We start from the raw sequence: 27649 nt of genomic DNA on the forward strand, positions 1-27649 counted from the left end.
CTCTTTTGATAATCAACAAGTTCCAGTTCTCTTCAATTAGTACAAGCATGTGTTTGGGTTTTTTGTTATAACTATAAAACTAAAATATATTAACATTTTGACACAGGATTTTACTTGATGATGATGAATGAAATCTATTAGATTTTATTTTTTGTAAATATCTACCAATTCTGACATTGATGCTTGCAATGCAAGTTAGATCAGGTTAATGGATTTGAAATTAAAATGCAAACAAGATCTAATTTTAATCAATCTAACCATAATGACAATCTTTCCATAACCATATCCAACTGCTTTTTAGCTGCTTTAAAGTGGCACTTCACCAGTTTTACACATCAGATTCACTTTGCTTGTCACAGAGAGTATTATTTATCCTCTGAAAACAGCTGTTTAAGCCTGCTCTGGCTCTGGGGGAAAGGTTTTTTGAAATCTGAGAAAATAAGCCTGATGATGTCATCACAGTTTTCACAGTTTTAACCCATTAAGGCCCAAAACGCCTAAAAAAAATGCCTGTAAAACCTATGGGCGATTTTGGAAAGAACCCCTAAAACCTGAGGTTTTCTGGAAAACAGCACCCAGGTGTCAACGTCTACTAAAAAGCTGATATCTCAGCCTCTGTAGGAGATAGAAACAAAATTCTAAATGTATTTGAGAGCTTACACCTGTGGCTTTGACAAGAACAATGTTTTATTTGTGCAAATCTTTATCAAAATATTTAAAACATTGCACAAACTATTACAAAGTTGAAAATACAATAAAACCAATAAAATAAATGACAAATCTCTCTAGTTATTGTTTCTTATCAATAAACTTTTTATTTACAAAGCACTTTCCAAGTCAAACAGACGCAAAGTTTGTAACAACAAATAAAAAAATAGAAAAAAAAGTTACATTTACACCTAAGATGTAGAATAAGTATACTGTCATCATCATCATCAAAATTTCCTATAATTATCATAGATCATAGTAATAAAACATATATTGCACTTTACATTTTACCAGTTTCAAAGTGCAGTCAGAAAAAAACATTATTATTTCAATTATTATGATTATGATTATTTTTATTACCTCCAGATTGCCACGAATCTGTCCCGGGACATGTGTTTAGAGAAGCTGGTCTTGAACAGATCCTTATTTCTCCTCCAGTAGTCTCGTCTAACAGGCAGCACCATTAGCCCCATCGCTACGCAAAGTCCGATGAAACTTTTCATCTCAGTGAGAGTCACCGGATCCCACTTTGCCGACTTGGCCCTGGGTGGGGTTTCATTTCTCATCTGCTCAGAGTATGTGTTGGTCTGTGTCACAAGACGGGACCAGAGCTCCTCTGTAAAAATCTTTTCAAATACCTGCAATGGAGTTGCGTTTGCAGGTATGTTTATCTTCACGCCTGGTGTCCGGGTAAACAGTGGTGCGGTGACACGGTGATAGTTGTCCGTCTTCCACTCAGACGCGAAGCCTTCAAAATCTTCTTCTTCATCTTCGTCATCTTCTAAGAACATCTCGCTCATCCATACATCTTTCTCAATTGGCCCAGGAATTTCAAAATCTGGGTCGGCAATGCCATCATCGCCACCGCCACCGGCAATATCACTGCCCTCGCTGACATCTTTTTCTCCTCCGGTAAAGCTCTCTGTCTCCGCCATTGTTTACAATCTGCCGGAAGCACATGTAAGAATCACCCTCCTTATTATGAGATGAAATCCTTAGATGAAATGTACTGAGAACTACAACATGACGTATCCGCTTTCCCGGCCTCAAAGGTAGAAATGCGCAACAGCGCAACCTTAAATGGGTTAAGAAGAAAAAGAAGAATCTTTATTTTGATCACATACAATGTACAACATTGTGAAACTGGTACTCTGCATCTAACCAGTACTAACCAGTAACCCACTACTCTAAGAGGGAGTAGTGGGCAGCGTTTGCACCCGGGTACCACTCTACTCCAGTGTCAAGGGCACTGACCGGAGAATTAACCTACTTCATGTTTTGATGATGGGGAAAAACCGGTCACCTGGAGGAAACCCAGGCAAGCACGGGGAGAACATGCAAACTCAGCATAGGCCCTGCCCCAGTGGGATTTAAACTCAGGTTTGAACAACACCTTCTTTCTGTGAGGCAACAGTGCCAACCACTGTGCTGTCAAATTTTGGTAAAATGCTTGTGACACAAACCATGGTCATTTACTAGGTGGGAAGGGTCAAATGAAGACATGAAATCACAAACAGCGACAAGGAACAGTCTTCTTTTTTCCCACTATGAACATGATTAAATGTGAATACGACATTCCTGACTCAGTCTTACTTCTATCCAGCTCCATTATTAAATGAACAGTATGTAACTTTTGCCTTCAGGGGTCTCTATATCAAAACAATGAAAACAAAAGATGTAGTTTGATGACATTATGCCAAGTGGGATCATGAGAGTTGTTGTCCTCGTTAGACAGTATAACCACCATCAACGACAAAAATCTCTCTGACGGGACTCAGGCAGAAATGTTGACGGACAAGGTAATATTTTATAACAAGTGACCAAATTAAACACACTGTACACAACTTCAAAAAATATAAAAGAAAGGTCTGCTTTTAGACATTTCAATGTGGAAATGCTACATATTATATCTTGCACTTTCACATCACCTCCTCTGTATACATGTTTCCTCTTTGCCATCCGTGTTGGGCTGTTGTGTGCAGAGACAACTACATAATATATCAACACAAAAGGAAGCATTAACATTTCTTATTATCTTTGAAAGGGTTTTAATAAGCATATTGTCATAGATTATTTTTAATCTTCTGTTTTTTCATTTTTCTGTTCATGAACTACTCAAGATTTCTATATACTCCTTAACTGAAACACTATCCATTCCCCTAAAGAGGCCACCGGTTTAATGTGATCACACATAATGCTGCATTTGCATTCATAATGTGAAAGTGTTAACTGATATGAGTTCCTAATGTCTTATTAGGAATAAAGGCACACAAGGCAGGTGGACTAAAATATTTAACAGCATAGACACTCTAGACAGAGAAAAAGGTTGCAGGAGACTTGATCCAGCTATAATGGAGTTCAATTCACCAGCCTAACTTAGCCTTCCCTAACACCACTGTTGGATGATCCTCTATAGCACAGCTTGAGGAAATTATCTGCTGGCCCAGTCCCCTTGATGTATGGGTTCCTTTTACTCAGGAATCTATACAATATAACTCCTCCACCTCAATGGTGTCTCAGAAGCAAGAGTGAGATATTGGGACACTTACCGAACAGGTACCCAGTGCAGTATAAGCAGCAGCAGAGATCCACTAAGGATCAGTGGTAGCCTTGTGCACTTAAATATTGAACAGAGGGGGAAAATGAATCTATTCGCTTTCATGCATTATTAAAAAGAAGTAAAAACAGAATTGTATCCACTGTGTTTCTGTTCTATTCTCCAAAGTGAGAGGACGGGGAGTTTGGAATTATGATTCTCTATTAGTAGTCAGAGCCGTTCAGAGAGCTTTAAGTTTTCACATCCTGCCCAGTGAATCTGACAGGCAGTACAGTTCATTTTTATAGCTTTCCAGGCTGATGCTCTTAAGGTCTTCTTAGGTTCCATTAGGTGCTACATTATGATGACTCATTTGTTATGATTTAATTCTTCATTGATGTTGGTGACGATGCCTTTAGAAACATGGTGACTCATGAAACAGCTCATGAAAGCAACCGCTACATGCACATGTGCATATTTTAATATTTAAAGTTTTATTAATGGTGGAAACACAGCAATAGGGATGGCTAGTTCTGCTTTTATGCAGCACTTGCGTTAGACTTTGACCAGGAGTGCATAACCCCCCTGTGGTACATAAAGGGAGAACATAGCAGGTGGAGCTTGGGAGAAAGTGGCTGAATAAAGCATTAAGACTCGCATGACAGCACAGAATGGCAGCAGAAGTAGCACCCTGATGGAGAGCTGAGCACAGGTGAGTCTGTGTATTACAGCAGCTTGACACTGTATGATGATGATTGGTTTTGCCTGTAAATGTGCACTCTTGAGTGGACCAGGCAGTTTGAGTGGGGGAGAGTTTTCTGACTGATTGCTCTCAAGTTCTTCACTTTCTCATAAATGTGTCATTTTAACACACAATAATGGAGAGCGATATGTCACAATGAATAGATACAAGCCTGGCCAACTTTACTTGAGGTTTGATGACGCATGAGGTTTGTGTTTGAGCAGGTTTCCCGTATCCAGATCTTTCTTCTGCCATCTTTGCTTCACTTGATTTCAGGGATCAATGACAGTGGATCTTGCCCTCTCGAGGTTCAGTGGCAGTGTTTACAGCTGTCAGACAGGGACGTGTGCAGTCAGTCACAGTTGGGTGCTGAGAGGTCACCAACCTATTTGAGACAGAGAGCTACCTCAAGGAGAGAGAGTAATATGGAATTTTTCAAAATTATATAAATTTGCTTAGTTTCCATTTCCATTATTAATATCAATTTTGGTATTTTTGACCACCCGAGAATGACACTCAAAACTCAACTATAACTATCTTTATTTAGAATTGCTGTAAGAGTTGTTTAAAGCCACCCAAAACACACACCTCATGTTTTGGATTTTTTTCACCAGCGATTCCGTTGGCATAACAGCATGTGAGACGTGTGGGGAGGAAGCTCGTTGTTCATTATGTGGCCAACCAAACCAACATGCACCAAATTACATCGAAACACACAGATGCACTTGTAGGTTCGTACAAAACAAGTGCATAAGTAGGCCTACATTAGATAGAAGGTTGCATCACAGTTTGTGCGTTTACAGGAGGAATGTAATCTGAGAGTGTCTCTCTCTCTCTGTCTACAAAGTCAAGTAGGATGCCGTTGTTATCTCAAACGGACAAGAAAAATAAATGTGTAAAACGCTAAAATGGTAAAGTCTGCTAAAAGCTAAAAAAAGTAAAGTCTGTGTGGGAAAGACTGTTATACATTTAATAGGTTACATGTATTAGGAGACAGTCTAGGTTTAAGTTGCCCAGGGGCTGAGTCATATGCTTACTGTGGGTGACCAAGCACCCACAGTGACCATGTTGGCGACCCCTATAGTAAATGGGGCTTGACATTAATGTTTTTATATTCATTTAAATGCAAACTTGAAAACAAACATAGTTCAAAGCAGCCACAGCAGCAACAGTTGACAACAGCAGGAAGATGAAGAGGGACAGAAATTCCCTAGACTCCCTCATAAAAACACTGAATTATCTGAGTTGCTAACGAAGAAGGAGCTTAATAAACTCTATGAAAAGCTGTCTATGACAAATTCTTAATTGTTTGGGCCTTCTTGTAAATTTGGCAATGGTTATACATTAAGCTATTTCTTATCCACAGTGTACAGTACGTTTACGCTGGGTGTGAAGTGACAAGGTGTCGGATGACCAAAAGCACAGTGCAGTGAGGACACAGACGTTAAGAAGAGACAAGCATATACGCTGATCTGCCTGTTCGTCACTGTAAACAGAAACTCCAGTCAGCAGTATAGTTCATACACCTCACTGATAAACCACATAATTGCAGGGTAATATTAAGCTTTATGATTAAAGAAAGGTTTCATATAATGTGGACACTTCTGTTCCTATTCTCATGCTCCCTGTTTCTCGCTCGTCCACATAGGGGCATTAAACCTTTTTCCTCGATTTGATGGTTTTTATGATTCCTCGTTTAGGGGGATGGTGCAACCCTCTACTTCTCATGTCCATACTGTCAGATCATGCTTATAGATATCGAACCTGAGGTGGGGGCAACCAGACATTTCCTGCTTGCTCCCCAACACACCAAATTCACAATCTTGGTGTTAAGGTTCTGAGTGGTGCACAGTCTTGCATGAAAGCCTGGTAAATATGTGACCTTCCCAGTGAGCTCATTGATTGATCTATCAAGTTAGAGGTCTGCGACAGGGGACCACAAATGTATGAATTGATTAACAACTGACGGTTGGTCGTCTCTGGGCTACATTAAGCTCGGGATGTGCAAGCATATGGGTGCTGATCAAAAGCCGCGTTATGCTCAAAGCAAACTAGTTTGTATGACGTGTCACTGCACCGCATTTAAAATGATAAGCCACCTAAGAAGATGGGATGAAAATCCTGCCATAATAGAGCGGAAGAGTATTGTTTAAATGGGAATAATGGTGCGGACTATTGCCTAATCTTTCCTAAAAGGCATTAATAGTGATACACTGGCTTGGAAAGTGACAAAAGTAGTTGTGTAAAGAATGAAAAAGAAAACTTCAGACAAAACTCCACATCCTGTCAACCGTCATTGCTCCACACATCCGACAGATCACTTTGTGAAGTGGCTATGAATGTTGAGTTTTAAAGTTTTAAAACTTTGTCAAACCCAGTCCTTCGAAGTTTTAAATGCTGTCTGAAATCCTGACAAGCACTTCTCTTGGAAAAATGACTTTGCTTTGGGTGATATTGTCCTACCCAGTCTGAGGAAATGGCCAATCAGTAGACTGGCTGGCTCATGATCAGGGAAAATGGAAATTGAAGTCTGGATGTTTGCATGAAACCTTGAGTTTTGGGTTGCACTAGTCAAAGATGATTCATACATTATTGAGTGCAGACCTCTAGAAAGTGGGGCGGCTGTAGCTCAGTGGGTAGAGCAGGTGACCAGCCACCAGAAGGTTGCTGGTTCAAACCCGGGCTCCTCTGGGCGGAACTGAGCTACATGCCGAAGCATCCTTGAGCAAGATGCTGAACCCCTACACTGCTCCTGATGTGCAGTTGGCACCTTGCAAGATGCAAGGCAGCCTCTGCCATCAGAGGGCCCTGGATGAACTGGCGTCTCATTCAGGGGTGCACCCTGGCCTTCGCCCTGTGAGCTGGATTTGGCCCCAGTAGCCCCGCAACCCCCCGAAAGGGGGGATAAAAGCGGCAACACCCCGCGACCCCAATAGGGAAAAAGCGGAAAGAAAATGAGATGAGATGAGACCTCTAGAAAGTGTCACCTGTTTTCATTTGTCTTTACTAACTCATGTTTTCCAAGAAAGACAGCACAAGTCATGCTCTGATGTTCAAGTCTCATTGCATTTCCATTTAGCAGACACTTTTGTCCAAAGCGACTTACAGTAATTCATACATTCATTCACTGATGGCGGTGGCTGCCATGCAAGGTGCCGACCAGCACATCAGGAGCAGTTAAGGGTTTAGGATCTTGCCCAAGGACACTTGGACATGCAGACCAGGGAAATCGAAACAGCGACCTCCCGATAACAAGACGCTGGCTCTACCCCTGAGCCATAGCCGCCCGTTGCAAAAGCAATTGGTCTTGTTTTGGGACGCTTTTGAATCAAGCTAGTCACTAATGAGGCTACCTTGACCATCTGCAGATGGACCAACAGTCGCTCTGTTCAATGTTTGTGACTGGAAAGGCCAGGATTGTGCTTTCTGACATCCTGTGCGCTCTTTGCCTTTGGCCAGGCAGTTGTCTTGCATATTGATGTCCCCTTAAGCTTCACAATGATTGTCACCATTTAAAGAACAGCACTGATTTTAGTGAGGTCAAACATGCTGTAAGCCTCGAGTTTGGCATTGTGGCTGTCACCATCTTGTTTTTATTGGAATTAACCATATTTGGACAAGAGGGTGGAGCTGGGGAGGATACTGATTCTACTCCTCTATCCTAATTGGATATGACTGCGAACTTGTGGATCACCGTGGTAAGAACCTGTAATTTTTTACTCTAAAGGGGACCACAATTCACCAAAATGAACCTCATGCTTTCGGACTTAAAAGTAACAATTGAGACCATAACTCATTAGGGAAGTTTTCACTGAGGTAATAAAGTGAGAAGTAGAGTCATTTTCCCATAAGCTTATAAAAAAATTGATTTGTTTATGCAACCAGTGGAGTTGCCCCCTGTTAGAAAAAAATGCTTAAGGCAAAGTTTAAGGCACTTTTGCATGAGCTTCACTTCAGACTCCTCAAGCTCTATCCACTATTTATACAGTCTTTGGTCTACAGTACTTTTGTTAGTTGCCATCCAATGCATCCAGTGAGGCAGGTGAATGTGATGAGAGAGCCCCTTGAGACTGACCAGGCTGAGGTAAAGTGAGACCCAAGGATGTGACAACTGATATTCTTCATGATTTGAGCAGTGACATGACCTCTACACTGCCGCTTCCTGGCTTTGCTGCGTCAGTGCTGTCAAGTGAACCTGGAGTGTCCTGTCCAGTGGGCAGGATTGAGCAGGATGATGCAAAGGTACAACTGTTACCAAGGTAGCAGAATTTCTGTTTCCACTTCACTGGTAGGTGAAGTGACATTTCAAAAGATGCAGGAATGATTTTAAAGATGATGATATCAGACTCTAACAGGCAATCTGGATGTAATTAAAGGTGCGTTCACACCGGACCTTTTATTTTTGTCGCTGGCGACAAGTTTACATATTAAGTTAATGCAAACGAGCGACTGAGCGATTAATCGCTCAGGCGAAATGTCGCTGGGGCTCTGAGCGACAGCGTCCGAGCGACGGAGCGAAAAAACGCTCTGTCGCTCGAGTTGAGAAACCCCAACTCTCTGGCCGTCAGTCGCTTGTCGCTCAGCGCTGACTGGCTGCCGTAATCTATATGTAGGCCTAATTATGACAACTACTGAAACCATGTAAACGTAATACAACTCCACCGGTCCGGAAGAGCAAAGCCGGCTTTACGTTGACACACACAAACACCGGAGACAAATGGCCAGGCGCTCTGGGATGGAGCGCCTGTAGTTGGTGTCCAACCGGGCAATTCCTGCCTCCGATTCTCGCCAACAGCTCGTCAAACTGGGCCGTTGTCAGCCGCGTATACCGTTGAAAACGGGAAGAAATGAGCGCCTCCGAGCGACGTGAAATTCACTGGAATCGCTTGAATGACGTTATCAGAGCGATCTGTTGAATTGTGCCGACGAGCGACTGCAGCTGAGCAACCGAGCGATTTTTTTGGAGCGACATGAGCGACAGCGACAAAAATAAAAGGTCCGGTGTGAACGCACCTTAAGTCTGTCCTGTTAGAACTAGGGCCGGGACTCGATTAAAAAAAATAATCTAATTAATTAGAGGCTTTGTAATTAATTAATCAAAATTATTGGCATTTTTAATCGCATATAAATATTTGACCTGAGAACAGTGAGAAGCAATTTTTTTCATATGGGTTTTAGTATACCATTGAATAATGACTGAAAACACAAGCTTAAGCAACAAAACATTGTTTATTCTTTTTCAAGGTGGTACTTAACCAAGACCAACAGAGTAGGGATGCAAATTATCGATTAATTCATTAATCATTAGTTGATGGACCTAATCGATCGATTAACGATTACCTGATAAGATGCGATTTTCCTGAGAACCTAAATTTAAGGGGAAAATTTAAGCTGAACATTCCTTATACAGGACTCTACACTAGTTTGTTTGTTTTTTTTAGAGCACAGCACAATGAAAAATGTTTAAGTAACACGTTATTTGGTAAATGGTCTCTCCTGCCACTGCACTATGATGATTACTGTATTTAACTACTTAAATCACAGTAGCATAAACTGATTTGTTGAACTCAGCCTGATGTAAACATTAATAAAACACAGGCAGCTCTATGTTTTCCCTGTGTGATGTCTTATGCACCGTGAGACAGTGACAGGTCTGTATGCTACAGTACGTCTTGACCACATGTCAGCTGTTCAGCTGCAGCAGAGGAAACTCCGCTGTTCTCAGCTCCACTGCGACGAGCGCTTTTTAAACAGTAGCGACGGGCTAAACTACGGGAGGAAACTGTAAACTGGCACAGATCCGCTGTGTTTATCAAAGCTTGGTCGCAGTGCCGAGGCACCTGGTCGGTTTGAGCTGCGTTTAGGCTACATTAAAACTTTATAGATCCATGGGCAGTGATCAGTGTCGGCGGCTTTTTAGCTCGTTAAATAATTGTGCTCCAGTATAATCGGTACGCCTGAAACTCATCCAGTGAGAAACGTTCCGCGGTGCAAAAATAAGTGCGATTAAAATGCGTTAATTTTTTTAACGCGTTAATTTTTGTGTAATTAATTCATCTTAATTAACGCGTTAAAGTCCCGGCCCTAGTTAGAACATATGACCACAAGGAAGCAGATCTGATCTTACTGTATTTATATATTATCAGTACTTTATTTACTTTACTGTTTCAACTGCATATAGGTTCATGAATAATGAATTTATGAACTAAACTGACCACTATAGCCATTAATAGGACAGAATTTGCAATTAAAGTGAAAATGAAAAATTCAATATTTTTTAGTCTTGCTGGCTGTAATGTTGTTTGCATTTTAATGCTAAACATAAAATTACATTTGACCAATAATGGCCAATTATTTTTCTTTTGAATGATTTTGCTGGTATGTTTAACCCCTGCATGGAAGCAAAAATCTTGTGGAGTAAAATTTAAAAATCCAACATGTCAGATGAAAACCAAGTGTAACAAAGCCTCATGTTCACAAATGATGAGGATTTGAATCCGAAACTGTACACTATATATGTGTTTGTTTGTTTGTTTCGTTAGTAGACTTAATGCTCCAGGCTAGCATTCCCAAATGTGCCAATCCACTATCTGACAAACCCACACACAACATACACAAGCGCACACACTGACATTATACCCAGCCAATTTACAGCCCAGTGGATCTCCAGATTGTGTTTGCAGCAAAGTCCAATTGGCGCCTCTCCAAAGCGCTATTGAGCATATTCCCTGTCTCTGTTTTCTTTATCGTCCTATCAAGATATTTCCCCTGATGGCTAGCCTGTTGCAGGTGGGTGAGAGAGAAATTGTATGTCTGGATAATGAACTCACACCCTGCTCCTTTTTCTCTGCCAAGCTCTTTTTAAACCACGGTAATGTTATATTTGTTCTTCCACCCCTATGTGTGTGCATGTTCAACAAGCTTGAAGCTGATACTTAATTTGTAAAAAAAAAAAAAAAAAAAAAAAGGAAACCTGATCTGGGGGACAACTGTGTTCCACAGCTGATAATCCACTAATTGAAATTTGGTTTTGCAATGAGACAAACAGTGCGAGAGGAGGACAAACAAAGATAGAATGAGAATTAAGACTGGGCAGGTTGTTAAAATGGGCGGGCAGAATAATCAATAGCAGTTAGGGGAATGTGTGTTGTGTCAATCTAACAGCTTGTTCTTGTTCTTGGGGGACAAACCCCAGACGTGAAAACTGCTCGGTAGCGCCAGAGCCAGATTGACGTTCCACTTTATTGAGATTTAGGGGGTCTGCATGGATTTGAATGATCCTCAGCGCAGTCTGTCAGTTGTCACGATAATGAATGGAAGATGACAGGTTCAGTGCCAACCATTCTCAGTGTGCTGCGCACTGTCTGAGGCGGCCAAACTTTATGACAAGGGCAGCCAAGAGATCTAAATTTGACAATATTGGTGGGCCAGACTCATGATTAGACAGAGATGAGTATGATGGCGTCTCAGTAGATATGATGTTACAATGTAGCATGATGTACTTTTGAACAACTTTTATCCTTATCTCAACATTGTTGCTGAGATACGAAGGAACCTTATCAAATGGATCATAAGTTGCAAATAAGCAAGTATGCTTACTACTACTACTTACGACTTACAGAAGAAGTAATTACGTGCTTGTTACTCATTTGCAAACATAATTAATAATATACTTTATGTTTCTCTGCTTGGCCTCTGTATTTAACACATGGAATTAAAAATGTGAGGTTGTGTTTTAAAAAGCAGTCAACTGTTCATGGTATTCACCACTTACTTTTATAAAGATGGGCGACGCATCTCCTCTTCCTCCGACTGTACAAAGATAAAGCCAAAATATGCTGAATAGTTTCATTAATTATTCTTTTAGAAATATTTTTTGTGTCAGTGGCAATTGTTAAACAAAAACAACTACATTAAAACAATTACAATAAAAGACAGACATTTTACAACAAAGTGCTTCATATCATCACCAACAATAAAGAATACAACAAAACAAAATGAAAGTGGCACACACCTCATAACACAGGGATTTGTTTAACACTGCTATACTGGAAGGTATAAAGGATCTACGGGCATGGGAAGTCCGCAATGGGGTACCTTATACCTCCATATATTCATATTCATCATAGAGAGGGTGTGCTACGTCATTAAGGATTTCCCGTCCTTTTGCTGCCACTCGGGTCTCACAAAGCAGTGACATACTGTGTTGTTGTTGTTGACCCGCAATCTACAATCTTAACTACTGAAAGTGAAAAATACCTGGCGATGAAGCAGAAAGTTAAAATACATTATATGACTGATAATTCAGAACAGAGCCAGTATTTGTCTGTCCACTGACTGGCATGAAATACAGTTGTTGTCCTATTTCTGACACCTGCAGAGCTGCTGTATTGAGTTCCTACCCATGCACCCCCCACTCAATCGCAAGCTGGACTCAGCTGTCAATCATGATGCCTCGCCTCACCTTTTATAGCATCATATAAGTTATTATAGCTAAACCTAACAGAAAATGAAAAATGGCAGAAATCATGTTTGGGAAAAATGTATTTGATGTGTTTTTGAGTTTTTAGTTTGGCCCATGCCCCCTTTGCTGACATGGGAGGGGGAGAGGGGGGTTATGACTTACACTGGATTCACTTTTGGGGAGCTGTCATGTTGTCCATGTTTATATAATCAATGCTATTCTCTGATGGAGGTAATTCCTGAATGTTGGCTTCCCAGTGGCTAACATTAGAAAGCCAACTAAGAATGCACAAGATGCAAATAATACAACCTTGGAGTTAGTTGACTGTATGTTCACTTCAAGTGCCAACTGTCCCATATAATTCCCAGAAAGACAGAAAACATGAAAGTTCCATATGTCAAAATAACAGATCTCTTCTGGGACTTTCAAATGTCACTAGAGAATTTAAAATTGTAATCCTTACCCTCTTTGTAACTAAAAAAAAGTAAACATATTATTCTAACATATTACTAAGCAATGTATAAATGCACCGGACTGAATACAAGCAGTGCTAACTCTGAATCATAACAGACTGAATAAAATGATCTGAGGAACTGAGTTTTAGTTTGTCTATAGTTTTATAGTGTACAGTGTTCCACATCGCACTTCTAGAGACATATTAATTTTACAATTTATTGTAATGTGCAAGCACTGTCTTTGAACAGTATAGATTTTTCCTCTGTACCATAGGTCTCCACTGTTGGATAAAAATGATTAAAAAAAACCCATTGATGAGCCACAGCATTGGTCTCATTGGCGACATGTCCCTTCATTACCCCCTTCCCTCTTCCTATCCCTTCACCACCATCACTCGAACCATGCCCATCTTTGAACCCAGTTTTTTTTTTTTTTTTGATCTCATCCTTCCTACCTGTAAAGTTTGGTGACTGCATCTAGCACGGACAGACATATAAACACCTAGCAAGGTACTTAAAAACCCTACCATGTTAGAACCCGCTACAATAGGCCTCTCCAGGACCACATCTTTTCATGATGACACATACACACAATACCAGCCATGCTGTCGCAGCTGGCAACAATGGAACTATTATTGCTGTTTGAGTATTGTTTGCAAAAAACTATAGTGGGTGCCCGTTTTATATGTTGACTATAGGAGCCAATGGGATTCTGGCTTGGTGCCACAGATAGGATAAGAAAGCCGGAAAGTATCGAGAAACAGACTCACACATTGGCTACTTTGTTCTTTTCAGTGGATTTGGTGACAATCATAAAAAGTATTGAATAAGGAATATGTTTGCCCTTTAAAAGATCATGTATTGATCAAATTGTAAATATGTGTTGTTAATCCTATCTTTGGCAAAGATAATTTATCAGACTGGTCAGTTTTTGGAACACTTTATGTGGGTATCATGTTTTCTGTTGTTGTGCTCTTTCTGTGTTTGTAGCACAGAATTCTGCCTGGTCGACTCAGTTACCTACACTTAATGCCACAAGTGTTTTGGCCCTGGTCTGAACATTGCTCTTTCTGCCAAACCTCCTTGTGCTGAAGTAAGTGGTACTGCAATCATATTGCTTCACCCAATCTCATTTCAGCATGGAGAATGCTTGAAAAAGTCCATTTTAGCAGCTAGTGTGTAACAGGGCTGTTTATCATATGAATTCAGTATTTGTATATTCAAATGTCCATCAGCTTGTGGACTGTTTTATGTTTTTCAGAGACACGATCAGCTGAAAAGCTGTCTGTAATAGTGACAGTGTCAGGACTGCAATATGAATAAGCAAACAGTTACGGGGGATGATTTATACATATTGAGCTTTATTCTAAATCCGACGAAGATGCACACATAAATAGAAAGAGATGAGAGGAAGACATGATTCAGTCTGGTGCTCACTTGGCCATTGTCACTGCCACAGTGGGGAATATTACTCCACAGTCAGGCTTTACAGCTGACCAAATCTATCGCTGTCTGTCGCTCTCTTTTTCTCCCTCTGCTTCCTTTGGCTTTGAAAATTTGTTTATGATGATGCGCTTTGTATGACAGATATGATATTACTGAGAAATATCAGCCTTTATATTTTGTCTATTAATAGAGTTTGAATTTGAATAGGACAAAGGACAAATCCATGCAAAACAGCACACTGGTGTTAAGTTCTGCACAACGCAATAAAATACAACACAAGGGATAAAGGTACAACACAAACCTCTTGCACAAAAATAAAGGACATCGGGTCCTAAGTCATATTCATAGAGTCAATTGCTTTTCTTTGATTGATAATAAATTCATTACATAATTCTACCAGTCAGCTATGATAAATTAGGCCTTAAGAGCCAATAAGATGTAAAAATCAATAGAACTGACTTAAAGGATTAGTTCAACCGAAAATGAAAATTCACTTTAATCACCCCCATGCTGATGGAAAGTCAGGTGAATTTTTAAAGTCCACAAAACATTTCTGGAGCTTCACAGCAAAACAGTGTTGCAACATTTTCCTAAACAACTGAGGTAGATGGGGACTTGTTTTAAAATGTTAAAAACAACAACAACAACACAAAAAACAAATGGCTACATAAAGGTCATCGTTGTAATCCCAGTCTCTGGATGCCCCCAGATTCAAAATTGTTTTGAAAAGACCTTATCTACACCCTGGGCACAGGGTCCAGCTGGTGTGCCCACTTCAGACAGGGTGCGCACTATGACTTTGAGCTCAGCTGCTAGCGAAGATTTTGGATGTAAATAACAGCTTTTCAAATACATTTTGGATCCCGGGGCTTCCAGAGACTTGGCTCATGCCAGAGCCATTTTCCCTTCATTTTTTGCAGTTGTTTTTGTACTTTTTAAAGTCAAATAAGTAGTGCAGAAAGAAAGTGTATAAAACTGGCAGGGGGGGAAGAAGTAGGCTATTCATCATTTATTTAAAGGTTGCTATACCACACTGTAAAATACTTGATGTCATATATATATATATAGACATAAAATGTTGTAGTTGGTCAAGCTGGAGCTCATGTTAACTGCTCAATAGTAATGCATCATATTTCTTCAAATGATCGTCTGTTTTGTGTGAAAAATATTGACATGAAAAGTAATTAAGTGCGCTGTTTAGAGATAACGTTTTGTGTACCAACTCCCCTGACAGGGAAACAATCTGACGGTAAATAGTTTTCTGAAGTCTGCATGGTGTAATTAAAATGTGTTTTATTAAATACTCCTTAAGATTGTCTTAGATTTTCAAACAGGGGGAGGGGATCTTCCGCTAAGATAATTGGTAATAGGCAGTGATGTGATTTCAACCTGGTCTGCATGGAAGAACATTTCTCACAGCAGATGAAGCCTTACATTACAATGATTACAGATCTCTTGTGTATTTTATGGTCTTAAGAGGGAAAAACATCGAGTTCAGTCAAGAATACAAGCTGCACCATACAGCCTATTTATAGCCATTTGTTCGTACACAAGCATGTGAATGTCCGTGGTGTCTAATGGTGAGATTTTAAGTCAAGATAATGGCTCAATTTTCCCCCACATCATCTCTGCGGAACATTTTTGAAAAAAAAAAAAACGGTCTATGATTTCATAATATGATGTATCCCTGGACATAAAACAGTTTTATTCACCTCTCAAACACTGCAGAGAGAACTCACCTTCACATAATGATTTTAAATGTTATGCTAAACACCGATGAAAATTCACTCCCACGCAAAACCAAACTTTCTACTGAATATATGAACAGTTTCGGTGTAAAGCTGAAACTTGTGTTATCCAAGGACTGCTGATTTTAAACTTTAAAACTGCACAGGTTGCACTGTTTCACTGAGTAGGAGTTCAAACAGCGCACAAGCACAGTGGAGACTTTGGGTGCTTTGGAGGAGATAACGGCCATGCTGCATGCTATGGATCCACGAACAGTCTCAGGTTTATTAACATGGATCCATATGGAGAGATTGTGGGCCTCGTCGATTTGGCATTGAATTCTGTCTACATGCAGGGAGGAGATATGAAAGTGAAAGCTGATAAATGAAAGTGAATATCTGTTTTATTACATTTGAGTCTGCTCTTCATTTTGCTGAGGACCTGCCTGAAACTTTCACAGAACCCTGGAGAGCACAACTCCAAAATAAAACAGAGCGGATGATGAACGTGTTCACATAGGGCACTTCTCTGTGACATAAAGACAGCTCTGTGAAAACCCTCTCTGGACTTGCGAGCCTTTATTTTTCTCGTCGCCCCCCGCCCCCGGAGGCGTTTTAAATTGATCGATTTTTACATTATTTTAATCCAATGGCCTGACGTGTTATTGGAAAGAGGAGTGATGGATCTGGACGTGCAAGACTGGACATTGATCACAGGGAGAAGGGAGGTCGGGTTGTTTCCCAGAGGACCGCCCTGACACACACGAACAGGCACGCACACACATTTGCGCGCAGTTGGCTGTGACAGTGTGGGTGTTTGTGCATGCGCACGAGCACGAGTTGATTCGACTCGCAGCTCCTTTGCAGAGAAGTTCCGGTGAGAGAATCTGTTACCGCTGCATCACTGTTACAGATGCACTGCGCTGGGTGGTTTGGCAATGCATGCGTAAAGCAGTTGGTTCTGTGTGATGCCCTCGTGATATGCCACGTCTCATCAGTACATTGGAGTAGCAAACAAAACGGATCCTTGTAATAAGAGGTCTGATCCATTGTAAAAGGACGCCGGTGTATGCCTTGCGCACACTTTGCAGCAACTCAAACGCGGGATGGATTAAAATTGATCCCCGTGTGAGATCGGTCGGAAACAACGCACGCAAAAAAGAGAGCGAGGAAGGGAACGGAGTTAAGCGCGCACTCGAGCTGTAAGAAGCATTTTTTTCCTGGGACGCGCACAGACAGGCAGCGCTGCTGGTGAGACGGCAAACAGAGGAGAGCGGGAGAGGAGGAGGACGCACAAATAATAAAAAAAAAACCCACAAAGTTCTCCTGCTTCGAGATGAAGTGTGGTGCCAACAAATATCTGCGTTCTCATTTAATGGAAGTTTTGGGTCATAACGGGAAAGGAGAAATATCCCCAGGGAACGAGAGCACCCATGGATTTCGGCGTGGCACGAGCGCTTTAGTGCAGTGGAGTCAGTGAGATATCCAGTCATGATTTGGGTCGCGTTTTTACTCGTTTTAGTTTCGTGCGCCCTCGGGAACAGGACCGTGGAGCAGGTGCCGTTCTTTCACGGGCATGTGTTTGAGAACTCGTCTCCGGGTTCCCGGGTCAACGGACTGAGCGTCCCGTTAAAGCGGCTCAACTCGCAGAGGCTGTGCGGTACCGGGGAGCCCGGCACAGCGGCAGCACACTTCAAACTCATGGGAGACGGGAGTGAGAATTTCCGTGTGTTTGCGCACAACAAACGGGGTCATGTTTTATTGAAGACTTCTGGGGTTCTGGACCGGGAGGAGCGGGCTGAATACGCACTGGGTCTTGGTTTGTGTTGCGGGCAATGCGCGGGACTCTCCCGGGAAGAGGAGCACGAGTCTCCGGTAGTCGCTGAAGTGGCGTCCATCAAGGTGGACGTTCTGGACACCAACGACCACCAGCCCACCTTCCCCAATACCGATGTGAAACTGAGCCTGGATGATGCCACTGCGCTCCGCACGTCTATCTACACGGTCACCGCGCGGGACGATGACAGCGGCAAGAACGCGGAGCTCATCTACTTCGCGCTGCCCAAAAACGGGAGTTTCTACGCGGTGCCCAAAACTGGAGACATCCTCCTGGTGGATTCCATCCTCGGTCTAGATGAACCGATTAAGTTTGAAGTGTTTGCCCGGGACCGCGGGTGGCCACCGCGCACGAGCCAGAGTGTGGCAGTTGAGATCAACCCACGGCAGTGGCCCATGGCGCCCTCGCCGAACCTTCAACAGGAGAAACGGAAACCTAGATTGCAAACTAAAGTACCAGAGCGAAGGTCCAGGTCAGTAATGGAATCAGATAGCCCCGTTTTCATCAACGTGTCCGAGGATGCGGGGATCGGTTCTGTGGTGATGAACCTGAACCCGGTGAGGTTTCAGTCGGCTGCGTTTGAGCTGGTGGAGCCCGACGTGGAGAGCTCACCGGTCAGCGTGAGCAGGGACAGTGGGGATATAGTCATATTACGGAGACTGGACCGAGAGACGGAGCCTCTGGTGGAGATCAGCGTCAAAGTTCAGGATAAAAGAGGTGAGCGACAGACCGAGCACGCACGTGTGTGTGTGTGTGTGTGTGTGTGTGTGTGAGAGAGAGAGAGACCCGGTGTGTATGTGAGACTTTGTGAAAGTGAGAGAGGGAGAGACTACTGATCATGACGGTGTGTGAGCGCATTTTCTTGTTTCGTGTGCGTTCCCTGCAGGCACGCTGCAGCCTACTTTATATTAACACGATATCTTCTATCTTCTAATTTTAATAGCAACATATTTTCTTTTATTATCATTTCATATTTTGGTGCCATTTGGTTGAATACACACGGAGAGGGAGAGTGACTTTACACAGAGCCTAAATGTGATTCCTATCACTTCTGGTATTGTTATCCCCGGGAAATCTTGTACATTATGAGTAGAGTTATCATACTGAGACCATGAGACCAATTTCTTGTTTGGTTTAATGTTGCTGATTGTAGAGGGTCCCATTGGTCCCCAGAATCCACCTGAGAAAATACAGTGTATACCTGCCATGGTAATAAATATGATAACTAGGAATATATCAATGTTATATTGTGGTGAGAAACGTTACTATTTAGGAGAAGAGCCACTGGACAGGCGTCATGTTCAGTATCCTCAGTCTTGGTGGAAGGTAGTGGAGGGAGGAAAGAGGAAACCCACATCAATGAGTGAAAGCTCCACACATACAAGCCCCAGTCAGCTCTGCTGCATCTCTACCCTGGGATCCTGTTGCTTTGGCAAGTGTCACCCTGAGTGCTAACCACTGAGCTACCTTGTCACCCCAGTTTACAGCATCAGTATTCCCAGGCGGCCTCGCATCCGTGCACTAACCAGGTGCGATCCTGCTTAGACTCTGTGATCAGAAAAGATCAGGCTTGCCTGGGGTAGTTTGGCTGTGAGCTGTGTCGCAATGCCCAGTGTTTACAATAGAGGTTAAACTGAGTGACATTCATCAGTGATGATGATGATTCATGTGCTTAGATAAATTAGGGCTGCATGAATGTGTCTGCTGTTGCTGCCAGCAGCAGCACCAACAGGTTAATTATCACCTTCGGATACAGAAGTGCAGAGATGGAGCAGAGAGACCGGGAGGGAGTTAACACGCAGCCACATTCACATTGACAAATGCATATGTGGAGAGATGAAACACTGAGCACTGGAGACTAGAATATAGAGTCTATCTATCTAGAGATCTATCTATCTATCTATCTATCTGTGTGTGTGTCTGTCTGTGTGTCTGTGTGACACTGTGTGCAGACAGAATGCAGATCCTCAACTTGTTCCATTAAGACCAGTTAACAGCATGTGACTGGGGGAGTGACCTGATCAATGTGACCTATTGGTCTGTGTAATGTGAACTATCCCGATGCAGAAATAAAGCTGAGTCTGCTCTTGGCACACAATGCTAATTAACACTCCCAGGAACTGTATGCAATGTTGGCTATTTGTCACAATCATTTCCTTCTTGAGCACATTCACATTGATGGGAAAACTATATACTTTCAGTGTTAAAATGACACTTTGCCTTACTGTTGCAGTATTACAGCATCCTCTGGGGGTTCCCTTATAGAGGATCAGTACGTTCAGTCACTGTTTGATTGTACGAGGCACTCAGCTGGGACTTTTGGCATCCACATTAACCCAGGTTGTGTTATTGTCAGCAGTGTTTCAAAATGTTTTGATTCTACCTCCAGTGGAAATGTGTGATATATGTGTCTTCCCTGCAATCTGTCAAAAGTTTAACTAGTTTAATTTTATCTGCTGACAGCGTCCTTATATTTTTCATGTAAATGAACAGGAATCAACACACAGGCGACACTCAAATCAAAATGTTCTTGTTGAAAATGAATTGTCAGGATATTGCTGCGAGAGGAACAAAACAAAAAGGTTTTATTGTCAATTTTAAAAGATGCAAATGTATGAGAGGCAGGGATGGGAGTGTGGTCTGCATTTCTATGAATTTGATGTTAAGTGCATAGGAAGAGCAGAAATACTGTGTAATCCAGCTAAATCCAATCAGATACAATAAGGATGAGTATATTAAGTGTAAAATGGCTTACTGTATATGAAGATTAAATACATATGGCACTGTATGTGGCCAAAGCCTTTTCTGACCAGCGCTGGTTTGGGTGACAGCATCTTGAATGTAATGTGGGTGTATCTGTGTGCGAATTGTGATGAGTTTTGCTTTAACCGGATGCATGTTAATACAAAGTTTCAAGTGGAGGATCAGCGTAAATTATTCCTAAATGGACGGCTTTAAAGAAAAGCCCCAAAGCCAAACCTTTTATGTGTTTGATAGGACGGGTGGAAAAGGGGGACAGTTGGTTGAAATATTCCCGTGAGTGTTTACTGTGTCACGCCGAAAGAGCGACAAGTTTTCATTTCCGGGCTTAGCAGCAGGCAACGGGGGGGGGGGTGAACCCAGCTCAGCTCTGTGTCTCAAGTGTGAGGAACGCAGCATCCGTTCAGTTGTCGGTGGCTTGGTTGAAGTCTTTTAATCCATTTGGAGTGGAGAGTCCTGATGGAGCCTCGACCTCCCTCCATCTGCTCACATTATCCCTGTAATCCCATCTCATTCTCTCTGTCTGTCTCGCTCGCTCTCCCTTGCTCTCTTACTTTCTCGCTCCTATTTTCACTCTCACTCCAGGGATTTAGTTGGAGTGGAGGCACAGTTTAACACAGCGAGGGAGAGAGAGAGGGTGAGAGAGAGAGAGTGAGACCGTCTGACATGATTCTTCGAGGGACAGACATTTGTATGTGTGTGAGAAGCATTATGTATCAGAATTAGAGAAAGATCACTTTTTGTCTGCACTTGTGGCCCACTCCACAAGTGCTGGTGTTGAAGCAGTGTTGGAATGTTGTGTGTGTGTGTAGTTGTGGTTGTGGGGGTATAAATTCACTCACACTGTCACATTGTGTGGACTCACCTCCCATTTAGGGGAAAAATGGCCACCTCCACATGGTTAAAATATTACATTTTAGAGTAAAGCAGTTGCCAGAAGAAATGTTGGCAATGCACATTTCTGCAACCCATGGATATGTTGCAACCGTACATTTCATTAGGTTAAACCTTCAATTTTCTGTGCTTATGATCTGGTTATGGTTAGGCACAAAAACCACTTGATTAGGATAAGGAAAAGATCAAGGTTTGTCTTAAAATACCTGTTTTGGTCATCACAAACGCGGTTAGAGATGTCCTGAAGTCTTAAAAACATCCAGTTTTGTCGACTTAAACACAACTTGAGATACATCGATTCCTGGTCACAAATATCCAGAGTATTGTCATGATAAGCACAGCTGTGTCTTCAAAAATATCCAGTGGTGTAATGTTTACGAATGTTGTCACTGGCTTGGCAACCATTTTGCCCATAACTCCACCACCATCCCCTCCACCTCCAGATTAGAAAGTCATGTAATGTGAACGTGATATGACACATTTTGTAGATGTCAATATAATACATAGCATATGACACACAAATGTGAACTAATCAGTGGTTTGCAGAAACACTAACTGCCAACATTTCATCCTGGCGACTGGTCTGTGGTGAGTTAGTATTAGGGTTAGGCATGAAGTGGTCATGGTTAAGATGTGGGGAAATCTCCAGGGATTTAATTAGAGTCAGTGAAGTGTCTTACAGTGAGTGTCTAAAACAGAGTCGCTTATGTGCACGGATAAATGTCTCACAGGTTTTTCTTTTCCATTGTTTTTGGCAGGGTTTCTTTTAAATGCACAGATGCTCTTCATTTCAAACAAGATAATATGACTCCCTGCTTTCTTTTATTTTCCTTACATAAACCTGTGACATCTCGCCTCTGATATCCCACATGCTTCATTTTCACAAGTCGTTTAATAATGTGCCAGCACCTAAAAGAGCACCAAGTGAGTGCTCCATTCATTTTCTTCTTTAAAACAGCCAATGTGACACCATTCTTTGACTGCAGTGACTCCTGTCGGCATAGTATTTAACTATAATGATTAATTTGGTTAATTAGTTGGACTGATTAATTTGGTTAGTCACACACGTGTCTTTTGTTCGTGTTCAGAGCTATCCTTTTTGAAAAAGCCACTGCAATATTTTCTTCCACCTCTTTTTTCATGTTATATCTGATTCTCTTTTTATGTCTCTGCTGAGGTATAACTACTATAATGAAATGTCATTTCTAGCCAGGTACAAATAGATTATATATTACTGGATTCTTTTAGCTGATTCTAATGCACTTCTTCTGTGGCAAATGGACTTTTCTGGACACATGTTCTAGCAGTAAATATAACTTCCTTTATGACAGTAGACCCACATTATGTGTCATAAAAGAGTTTCAAATTAATTCATTTGATTTGTGGCTGGGATTCGGCCTGCCAACACCTGAGAACCCGGCTACATATTTGACTCGAGTTAGGTGCGGACCACAGGTTTGAGTCGAGTAGGGTAGTTCCTGTACTCGTAGACAGCGCTCGTGTACGTCTGCTTGTATTCAGACAAAATGTTAACGTATGAGAAGTTTGGTCTCTGTTGTTGAATCAAAGAAAGGAATTTGAAGGAAACATTTTTATGTTTCTCAAATTAGGGCATGGAAAGAAATCATTAGATTACTGAATTTTCGACTCTGACTTTACAGATGATACTATCGTTATCATGGGCAACGTATTGTGAATCATATTGTATCGTGAAATGTTATGTGATTCCCAGCCCCACTTACTTATATAGGTATCAGCCCTAAAAATCAAGAATTGGTCAGGCTCTACCCAATTACTTTTGTTGTTATCATGTTGCATTACCATTTGAGCTGCTGAGAGTCAATCACATTGAATGATGAAGCAAAATTATAATATGAAGACTGCACAGAGCATCTGGGGTTCTCAGTGGGATCAGTGGTCTTAGCAAACTCTTCACATCTGGAATAAGTCTTTTCGTGTCAGTATCAAAATGCTGTTTGTGAGAGTTGTTTCAAAATTGCTGGAGTATTTATACACAGCCAACTGACACTTCTCAGCTTCAGTCAGAGATGTGTTACAAATCATTTTCACATCCTTTACAAGTGATGTGAAGTGTATTTTGAAATCCAGTTTGAGCTGCCAGACTGCAGCATCAGTTTAGAGACAGGTTCAGTTCTTTTTTTTTCCTTTTGTCAGCTGCAATTATTTCCTGTTATTCTCACGCCAAGTCTAAAGACATTCTGTATTTTTGTATATGTGAAAGAGGATCCATCGTGCCATTGTATCAGAGCTGTTATCTTTGTGTCATAAACAGTTCCTGTGGACTTCCTGGTGTCAGGAGATTTAATTAATCCATAACTTAATTCATAGCATATGAGAGTCATTTAGCAACCTTTAAAATGTCTCTATGGTATTTAGGTGAAGCATAATGTTTACTACCTGTTCTAAAAAACATTTTTTTAAAAGAAAGATTAAAAGAATAACTACAACTCTTATTATATTATAGTATACTAATATTATTTTACCTCAGTGATGTCTCCTAATTTAGCTGAATATACACAATGCAATTATTGTATATGTAATTGTGTGCCTAAATCTGCTGTTAGACAAGATACGCTGTATATCATAATTTCTAGTGAAATAGAACAGAAATGATAAATGAATACTAGAAAATCAGCCGGTATTTTGTTCAAGAGCCTCCTGTTTCGAGGAACTCTTATCACCGTCTCTCGAGTGACTCAGAAGTGTTTTTCAGAGAACTCCAATTGCTGGCGTATGTGTGTGCATGCAGACTGTGTGTGCATGTGTGTGTTCTAGTTTGTATTGGATTTTGGTTAATGAAGAGAAACAGCTGGCTTTAATCAAGACAACTGTGGGTTGATCCCACACATATCCGTGTCACTTGCAACTAAACCATCTGATCTGGGTTTTTAGGCTCCCTGGTCAGGAACATGCACATGGAAAGCTTATGCATGTACTTATTCGACATCTCAAACAGACACTTTGATACACCCACATACTGTACATTCAGCCACAAAATACAACAGTATTATGAGTTCTGGGTTACCAAATTACCATTCAATATCCAGACAGACGGCAGTGAGTAAAGCCTGTTGGCTGCATATGTTATTCGTCTTTTGTTTATCGAGATTAAACAGAGTCTGTATCCATTTGTTCCTTCGAAGAGCATAAATAGCACTTACTTGGTCTTCTACGAACACATGCGTATGCACACATAATGAGCACACACGCATGATTAGTCCAGCTCATCCAGAGAGACCTTAGTTTCATCAAGCAGTTTCACCCTGGCTAAAGGCGTCTCACAGCAGACTTTCAGTGACTCCCTAAACACTTGCTTTCTTTCCCCCTTTATCCTCATCAGTGCCCAATCATTATTGTTTTTTTCCTTTTTTTGCATTGTTTTGTGTCATGTATGTAAATGGTTCATTAAGAATAATCGAAATTTAAAAGTCTACACATTGCCATCACTGCAATTATTTAGCTTCCAGAGGCCTTTGCAATTGCTCTTTTCATTTGCTTCATTTTCTGCGCTTCTGATGGTTTGGTGCAGAGCCCGCAGAGAAACACACAGTCAATTTGCGTTTCCTAGCTCACATTCACATTGGTGACTCCAAGTCTTCCACCGATGCTTTGCCAACTGCAGCTTGTATAAATCCCAATTCTCAGCTTCAGATACTGTCAAATGTGCTGTGGAACTGCTGCATTTTACTGGCACAGTCCTCTGGTTGAATGGCTGATTGAGACTTACTGTATGATCTCCTGTGAGCACAAAGAGGAATGGAAAACGCTGTTACTCAGACTTTGGTACCGGCAGATAAACAACAGCTTAGCTGTACAGAGTTTGTTAAGCGGAAGGGGTAGTTAAAGCCGTCAAATAAAACTGCAACATTTTAGATTCAGGCATGAAGAAGGCTAGATTTTCTGAGGAAAGTTGCAGATGAAAAAAAACTATATAAAACACGTTTCATGTCTTTATCATGGTAAGCCTTTTGAGCTTTGGAAATGTTTTTGTATGACAGTAAAAGCTGAAGTTCAAGGAACATTAAAGGAAATGAAGTAACTGGAGCTGAGGTTGAAGCAGTGAAAGTGGTGGTTAAAATAGGAATACTAGAAGTGATTTAAATGTTAGTTGAAATGGAAATGTTGAAAAGAAAGGATAGTGTACATGCTGAATGAATTTCAAGTACCAATTTGAGTATGCTCAATAGATAACACTTTAAACGAAAAATGATATTGAGTGTGAGGAACTGATCCAGTAGAACCTCAAAGGTCCCACATTATTCTCATTTTCAGTTTCATACTTTTATTTCTAGAAAATGTTTACATTCTTTAATGTTAAAAAAGAAACATTATTATTATTATATTATAATATTATTATATTATTCTCATGCTGTCCATTGCTGTAACACCTCTATTCACCCTCTGTCTAAATGCTCCATTTTAGTGCCTGTCTCTTTAAGAGCCCCTTCTGAAAATCCAAGTGTGCTCTGGTTGGTCAGCTCTCACAAGCCACAGTATTTTTTTTGCCTTCTATGCTGGGGACACGGCTTAGGATGGGGACTGTATAGATGTGATATCACAACCTAACAAAAGCCTGGACTGCTTGTTTAAAGTCATCGTTTTGTGTGCATTTCTCTGAGAAAAATAAAACATGGAAAACTCGCTTTCTGCAATATTGGACCTTTAAATCCTAACAGGAAGTAGCTCAAGGTATAGGTTTTTAAAAAATATAATAAGCAATTCAATTTATTGTGGTTTTATTTATCCAAGGTTTTGTTATACTGTCATTAACATATCTCTGTCTGTTTGGCTGTGCAGAAGATGAACATGATGAAAGTGTTTTTATTAAATAGGCCTTTCACACCATCCACCATCTGTTATTGCCAGAAACTTTTAAAGCTTTAGCATCATTTGTTCGGGAAGAACAGTGCCTTCTTCCTGTTTTGTGACACACACCATTTTGGCAGATTTGCATCCAAATCCAAATCCAAATACAGTGCAGAGGCCAGGAGAGGCTGCCAACATTCTCTGAGCCTGAAAATGGTTGGATACAGGCTTGTACCCTGATTCAGCCCTGACCTGTCATCATTCAATGTTCAACTGAAACTTTAAAAGCTTTTCATTGTTTAATGTCACATAGGTGCGACTTGTTACGTCACTAGCCACCTAGCCATTTCAATTTCTCACCTTTCAAACGTCACCTTTTTAAATTACTGCTTTTAATTTGAAGGACCTTTTTCTGCTCGGTGACAAAAGAAACCTTTAAAGGTTTGAAGGGATAAAACAGTCACCTATTGACCGCAGATTGTAGGAGAAGTATGTCTATCAGAATAATACACTCTCATTTCCATTTGGCCTATGCCTCCTTGATACCTCTGCACTTCACAATTTTTCAATGATTGTTAATGATTGTTAACATATTTCCCTTCTTTACTTTGATGTGCACACACTGAACATCTGCGCTGTTAAAATAAACAGCTGTTACAATTGCATACCTTTTCCAAACTGAAATATCTCAGCTGTGGGTAGCCCTCACATTGAAAATGCTGAGTTTAGGATGATGCTGAATCAGAACACTTCAGAATTTTCTTGTCCCAGTACAATGTCAATTTAAAACTTTGGCTAAGATTTGAGCAGAGGTTTGAGTATTACAGCCACATGAGTAGCTCTGTGAGGCTCCACTGAAGCACAGTCACACGTTAAAGTGGGCTGGGCTGTCCTGCACTCTATTCTCGATGTCACGGAAGGTTGTTAAAAATGGGAAAGTTTTTCTCACTTTATGTTCTTGTTGAAAAACATAGGTCAACATCCATCATTACGTTCTTGTTCTTTCCCTATATTTTAATTAAAGTCGCCGTTCCACTCCCCGAGCAGATTCATGGTAGCGCACAAATGTGGGAAGCACAGGTCCCTTTGCTTACTATTATGGCGTAGAAACTTATTGCACTGTAACACGAAATATTTCATGTTGTAACATGTTAGCTTATTTTCAAAACAAGAAACTTCAGGTTGTAACAAGGAACTTTTTTTGTTACAACATTATACTGTTTATCTCGTTATTACATAAAACCTTTCATTTT

General features: G+C 41.1%; 1 protein-coding gene across 1 annotated transcript in view; it reads left to right on the forward strand.

Moving 5' to 3' along the window:
- Nucleotides 1–16992: 16992 nt before the first annotated feature.
- The window catches only part of LOC311257956 (neural-cadherin), a 316443-nt gene continuing 305786 nt past the window's right edge, over nucleotides 16993–27649 (forward strand). Inside the window, exon 1 of the mRNA XM_084353949.1 lies at nucleotides 16993–18632. Within this exon, the coding sequence (XP_084210075.1) occupies nucleotides 17570–18632 (1063 nt within the window). The 5' untranslated portion in view covers nucleotides 16993–17569. The remainder of the gene's footprint in view (nucleotides 18633–27649) is intronic.

The sequence above is a fragment of the Pagrus pagrus genome (genome assembly GCF_965226575.1).
Source record: "Pagrus pagrus genome assembly, chromosome: 1".
Lineage (NCBI taxonomy): Eukaryota > Metazoa > Chordata > Actinopteri > Spariformes > Sparidae > Pagrus > Pagrus pagrus.